General features: G+C 33.3%; 1 protein-coding gene across 1 annotated transcript; it reads right to left on the reverse strand.

Moving 5' to 3' along the window:
- Window positions 1-4286, reverse strand: LOC142625889 (aspartate carbamoyltransferase 2, chloroplastic-like). Its single transcript, XM_075799634.1, has 6 exons — window positions 4148-4286; window positions 2119-2722; window positions 1894-2033; window positions 811-984; window positions 404-640; window positions 1-288 (listed from the first exon to the last, which is right to left on the reverse strand). Exons 2-6 carry the CDS (start codon window positions 2663-2665, stop codon window positions 181-183), a joined length of 1206 nt encoding a protein of 401 aa, XP_075655749.1. The 5' UTR covers window positions 2666-2722; window positions 4148-4286; the 3' UTR covers window positions 1-180.
- Between the last annotated feature and the right edge of the window lie 2569 nt (window positions 4287-6855).

The raw sequence follows: 6855 nt of genomic DNA on the forward strand, positions 1-6855 counted from the left end.
TTTCTCTTAAATACAATCTTATTCATTTAAATCCCCGCATATTGTTCAAACTCAAAAAAGAAAAAACAATTCATTCCCGTAGTTTCAGTTATCATAACTCAATCAACATGACTAAACCATGGAAACCAAGTCAAAATTTTAAGCCCTTTCCCAACAACAAAAAATTTGAAACTGGCAATTTCACCACCCAACAAGTAAGAGCTTCAAAAGAGCCATCCGTATGTAAAGTCCATTCTTTGCTTGTCTAAAATAAGCAGCCCTTGGATCCCTATCAACATCCACAGTAATCTGCAAAAATTCATGAGAACAAACAAATAAACCAGTAAATACATAAGAAGTACTTAAAAAATTTCACGCTCATAAAGAAGAACACACCAACATCGCTTAAACATCACATGGGTACCTCGTCAAGCCTTGGTAGAGGGTGCATGACCACAGCATGCTTCTGCATAACATCCAAGACATTCTGATCTACAATGTACTTGCCTCGAGCTTGTTCATATTGGTCAATTCTCTCTCCAAATCTTTCTTTCTGAATGCGAGTTTGATACACTACATCACACTTAGAAGCCACTTCCATTAAGTCAGCACTTTCTTCCCATGCCACTCCCTTTGATGTTAAATAGTCTTTTATATCACCCTGAAAGATGAAAATATAAATATTGAGAGACCAAAACCCGAAATTTCCATTATTTTTCCACTTTTCATTTGCCTAAATCAACAAAACTTGAAACTGTAGTGGGATTTTCTTCACTGATTAATGTTCATTTAAATTCATATCACTTCAAGGACAATTGGATCAACATTTACCTTCATTTTTACCACATCAGGAGAGACAAAGTAGATCTTCACATCTTGGTACTTGGCAAGCAAGTAAGCAAGTGAGCGGACAGTCCTTCCATTGGCAAGATCACCCACTAGCCCAACCTTGATGCCATCTAGTTTCCCTAACTCTCTTTCAATGGTATATACATCCAAGAGAGCCTGAATTGTACACAAAAGCAAGAATAGATCTTTGAACTAAACTGTGTGAAACTTACTGCCAGCAATTAAAATATGACAAAATTATAAATAAATAAAAAAAATCATCAAATGAAAATACAGAACATTATTCTCCCCCTCCACATTAGGAGAAAACAAACAATTAATGTCACACCAAGATGTCTTAAAACATTGTTACTTGTCTATGAAGATATTTGTAGATGAACACCTCACCCCATCTTTTGCAGCAAGCCTTGGATATAAGATGCAATGAAGGTGCTGCTTAACACTCACATTATAAAAAAGTGAATAGTTATAAAGAAATAGACTGCCAAGTGTCACAAGATATGTTTTGCTAGTGTTTTTTTTTTTTTTTAATCTCAGACCAATCTTTTCATCCTACAGCGAAGAATTAGAGTTTTCAACTGTCCATTAGTCCATATAGTATGAATATTGAACAACTGGGTTAAAAGGTCAACCATTTCTGTGTTTCTTTCATGTGTTTATCTGCCATGGGAATGGCTTCTAATATATGACTAATTAATAATGAAAAAAAAAATTACTTTTTATAATTAATCCCTTTCTAAATTATGTCAAAGCTTCATTAGTAATATCCTGAGTTGTATAAATAGTATCTAGACCAAAACAAATTAAGACTCCTCTCCATTACAGAAGATGCTAAGTAGCATACTGGACAATGATAATGGGAAACATGGAAACTCTCAGTGAAGGCCACAATTTGCTCCATCCTTCTTGTGCACTTGATTTATCGTTAAATTATTTATTTCTCGTAAAATCACTTCAATGTTTTGTTTATTTTTACACACGCCTTTCTTTTCTCCAAACATGATCACTTACAGGCTCTCAAACAAAAAGATCAATATTGTAATTAAGAACAGTGTTCTTGCATACCTGTGTAGGATGCTGCCCAGGACCATCCCCAGCATTAATAATAGGAATGCCAGCTTTGACAGCTGCTCTTTTGGCAGCACCACTTTCAAAGTGCCGCATCACAATTATATCCGAGTAACCCTCAATGGTTCTTATGGTATCTACAAATCAAGCTCCTAAATTAAATTACAACTAAATTTCAGTAATCACCACTAGGAACCTGATTAAGCAGATGAGAAGGCTTACCTTCAAGTGTTTCTCCTTTAGCTGCTGATGAAAACTCCCGTGCATTTTCTGTTGTCAAAACTTCCCCCCCTAACCTCTTCATGGCAGACTCAAAGGAAAGCCTAGTTCTAGTGGAAGGCTCATAAAAGAGAGTAGCCATAAGATAACCCTTAAGAATTTGGCTTCCAGGAGAATTCTTTTCAATCTTCTCCATCTCACTTGCAACTTCAAATATAGCACCAAGAATATCCCTATCAAACTGTAGAGCTTCAATTACATCATCAAGCTGAAACTTCTTCCCTACCGAAAATAAAGGTGCATTTTCAACTTGTACTGCACAGCACTGGATTCTGTCCTTTGAAGAGAATCCGTCACTTTGTTCCCATTTCAATAATTTCCCAATGGGTAATAACCTCGAATGTGTTAGGTACATTGACTTAGTGTATCCAGATTGTCTGCAGGAGACATTTGAAGGACTACACATATTCTCTCTGTAACATTTTAATGTTTTGGGAGCAACCATGCTCCCCTGCAATGAAGATATAAAAAGAGAAGATGAAACAGCCATCGGACTTTGAATTGGATTGATAGTATCAACTTGTGCTTGCCAAACACTGTCAAACCACTGCAAGTATAATCAGCAATGTAAATTAGAAAAAAGGGGGAAAAAGAATAAAAAGCATGAGGCAATTACAATCAAATTCAATGAAGTAGTAGCAATTACAATACACTGATTAAGTAGGAACTTAATAAGACCCTAACTTTCACACGCTATAATATTGATTAAGAAAAAGCACAATCCAACACACCCCAAAAAAGAAAAAAGTTTTTCTCTAATAGATACTTGATTATACATCAGGAATTTAGTAAGAAACTTTAGGAAAAGCAAAAGAGACCAAAATTGTGTATCTTAAAATTTTCAATATCAAGGAAATAATAGGGAGAAAAGAAGCTTTACACCACAAACACATGAGACTTATAACTTCAAGTGAGCATTTTAATTTGGGAAAAAGAACCAAGAAAAAAACATTCCAAAAACAGAAATAGCCATAATGCTTGTGAAATCATCTGCAAGAACAAAGCACATAGAGATCATAAAGCATCTCCAGTAAATTCCAAACGTTAGCATCACTTGTCTATGATTAACTTCTTTGGTAAATAAATCCAAAGTTGCCATTGTAGACTACTCCCTGTAAGTTATACTCTAAATCCATTCTAAAAACAAATCAAAAACTCAAAAGAGTCAAAACAACATTGCAACCTCTTTCTTTGCAATTGCAAGTATAAGTCTAGCGCATATCAGAACTTTGGCAATGGGCTCCAACACAAGTCAAATGACAGTTCCTCCTCCCACAGGAATGGATGGAGAGTGAAGTATGAATTCAAAACTCACTATATGCTTGTGTTACTTACAAGTCAAAACCAATGGACTGTGTCCATTTAGAATCAACATTATAACATTGAAAAAAAAAAAAAAAGATGATGTGAAACAATGGAGGAATATATTTGCCCTGAGTAAAGTGTAATCCACACAAAAGTTAAAACTCAGACATCACTTTGCTTTCAAATCAAGGAATCAATTGTAACATGTCGAAAGTGAAGGCATTACCAAAAGGAACAAAAACAAAAACACAAAGCAAACAGAAACACACAAGAAACTTCTTCAACTTTTTTTTATTATTAAAAAAATAAAGTTAAACTAAAACATCACCAAATGTTATAGTATTGCATATCAACAAGACAACTAACCCATTTATCAACAACAAAACAAAAACAAAAACAAAAAAAGACAACTAACCCTTGAGCATTCAATCAAATGGAAAACCGGGAAAGAATTACAATACTAAAAAAAAAAAATCAAATCTTTTACTAATACAACAAATTCCGTTTCAAAATGGTTTTTTTTTTTTTTTCATTCTCCAAACCCATCCAAAATCCACAACAAATTCAACAGGCAACAACAAACCCACAAAAAATTTTGATTCAAAGACACAATAGGGGGGAAAATTTGAAGAACAGTAGAGAGAGAGAGGGAGATATGGACACAAACCAAGAGTGAGAGAGATTTTCTGATGTGCCCAAATGGTCTTCAGGGACAGAGGATCAGTGAATGAATGATAGCAGGCTCCTTTAGTTTTTAGGGGTAGGGGCTCAAAATACGAAAACTTTTGGCGCAAAACAAAGTAAACCCAAATTATCCGAGTTTGTGTGCGTGGTGTGTACATTTATATCCGGCAGTATGCATTATGCAGCACGTAGCATAAGAGCAACCACGTCAGTCAGTTTTAAATTTTTCATTTATTGTATACTAAAAATTTACTTTTTCTTATTTTACACTGCTATATTTTTAAAACACCCATATTAGTTCATCTATTTTACAACTCTATTCTAATTAAATAATATTATTTATTATTTTTATTAATACTCACTCTCATCGTTCCTCTCCATTTTTACTTTTTCAGCTCTCAAGTCTCGTCCGTTCTCTCCTTCTCTCACTCTCTCCCTCACAGCCACCTCACCCAGCCCACCGTCGCCGCCGATTCAGCTCGCCGCCTCAACCCTCCATTGATTCGGCCTCCCTCTTTCCTTTGCCCCTCTCTTTCTCCTCCACCACCAACCCTTCGCCTCCCACCCCCAACCAACGAGCACCGATCTCCCTAGCTCCGATCCACAAGCACCGATCTCCTTAGCTCCAATCCACAAGCACCGATCAAATCCGAGATCTCCCTAGCTCCGACCAGGCAAGACCCATCTCTGTTCCAGTCAAGCACCGATTGTGTATCTCTGTGTGTTTTTTTTTTTTGAGCAAGTGTATCTCTGTTGATTTGTCTGTGTGTGGATGTGTTTATGTGTAAGGGTGTTTGTGTGCATCTAAGGAAAAAGAAGAAGATGAGGAGAGAAGAAGTAGTTCGTTGAGCACGGAGAAGAGAGAGAGAAAAACGAGCGAACGTGAAAATAATAAAATAAGATATAGACGTGCTACGGTAACTGTGTAAATATACACAGTTACTGTAGCTCGTGTATGGGTTTGCACATCTTTACCCAACTTTACACCCACTGATGTGTATATTTTTTTTGCCAAAATGTGTAAAATGAATGAATTTTTGTATTATACAAGATTATCCACTAACTGATGTGGATGCTCTAATAAAATAGGAAAAATGACAATTTACGTAGGTAAATTAGCTTATTTAGGTAAATTTACCCTTAAGCAGAGTAAAGTAAGTAAAATTGACCCAAAATTAGCTTATTTTCAACTAATTTTACTCTACTTCCTTCCACTCCCCCCCACTTCCTCCTCAATCTAAAAGGCCCTAAGGTGGCATTTGGTACGGGAATTCACATTACTCCTAGCATCTAGATTCTTGAAAATGTAATGTCTTGCAATTTGGATACCTAAAAAATGTAACTATTCCTATGTTTGATTTAGTTAGGAATCTAATTAGATTCCTAAGAATGTGAGATTATAATGTCTAGTTTATTTCTAGAAATCCTAACTAAATTATTTATTTTTCTCATTCTATCATTAAATTTGTAAATCCAATATAAGTCTTTTTAAAATAATAATAATAATAATAATAATAATAATCTTCCTCTAAATAAATAATGAAAAACAAAATATAAACTATAAATTATGAAAAATTCATTAAAATTATAGTCTAAAAGAAGAAAATATGAATATATTAATAGAGTTGTCTATCTTGTTTATATTATTTTGGTGAGAAGAGATAATGTTATTTTGGGGGAAGAGATAAAGACAAAGGAAATATATTGGTGATTTGTTTTATATTTTATCTCAATTGCTTAAATGATAAGGAAAAAGAGTTGAAATTGTAAATTTATAAAATAAAATAAAAAAACACACACACACAATTTCCTTTAAGCATGGGAATCTAGATACCCACCTGTTTTAAAGAGAATCCACATTCCTACTGACAAGGGGTTAAAGGGAGAATCTAGATTTTCCTAGCATCTGATTCCCTAATGTGATTTGCAACCAAACATAGGAATTTTTAAACATTCCTGAGAATCCTAAAACATTACTCCATACCAAATGCAACATAAGTGTAATTTAATAGTTATTCTTATAGTTCAGCTATTAAATTCAGTAGTTTGGTTTTTTTTTTTTTATTTAAGCAAATAGTCATTCTTTAAAGTGATGAATAATTACTCATCTTTACAAGGGTTGTAATAGATATTCCTTAGTAGATATATTAATTTCTAAAACGGATATATTTCCAAATAAACAAACTTTTTATATGCACATAACAATTATGAAAATAAAATAAAAAATCATAAAAAAATAACTAATCTCTCTTTCAAACTTAAAAAATATTATTTTTTAGGAAATATAATTATATGAGTAAGATATTTCCTAAAATATATCTTAAGTTTGATTTAAAATGATTTCATTCTATTGTCTTCAGGGTTCTATTATTGTGTTGTTACCAAACAAATGAATAGTAATAAATATTACATTACAGCATTTTGTATTTCTTGTAATACCTATTCTTATTCCTATGTAATTACCGTTACAGTCTACCAAACATTCCCTTAAATTTTGAACAAATTAGAACTTTGAAATTATTGTCGTGAAGTTAACTCAATATTAGAAATGTTAAGTTTCACTTTAAAAATATGCATAAAACTTGAATTCCAGTATAAACATGATATCGGCAATATCAATTTCCAAAACAATGATATTTTCTTATATAGTTCAAAAATTAAGGCTAAACCTTCATTTTTCACCTTGAAAAT

Source organism: Castanea sativa, chromosome 2 (assembly GCF_040712315.1).
Source record: "Castanea sativa cultivar Marrone di Chiusa Pesio chromosome 2, ASM4071231v1".
In the NCBI taxonomy this organism is placed as follows: domain Eukaryota; kingdom Viridiplantae; phylum Streptophyta; class Magnoliopsida; order Fagales; family Fagaceae; genus Castanea; species Castanea sativa.

What these genes read in the sequence shown, in the direction of transcription:
- LOC142625889 (XM_075799634.1), bottom strand. Translation starts at nt 2,665, where the DNA reads ATGGCTGTTTCATCTTCTCTTTTTATATCTTCATTGCAGGGGAGCATG. An exon ending in TAAAGGAGAAACACTTGAAG is followed by an intron (nt 2,034 to 2,118) that starts GTAAGCCTTCTC and finishes CTTGATTTGTAG; the next exon opens with ATACCATAAGAACCATTGAG. An exon ending in CTGGGCAGCATCCTACACAG is followed by an intron (nt 985 to 1,893) that starts GTATGCAAGAAC and finishes TGTACAATTCAG; the next exon opens with GCTCTCTTGGATGTATATAC.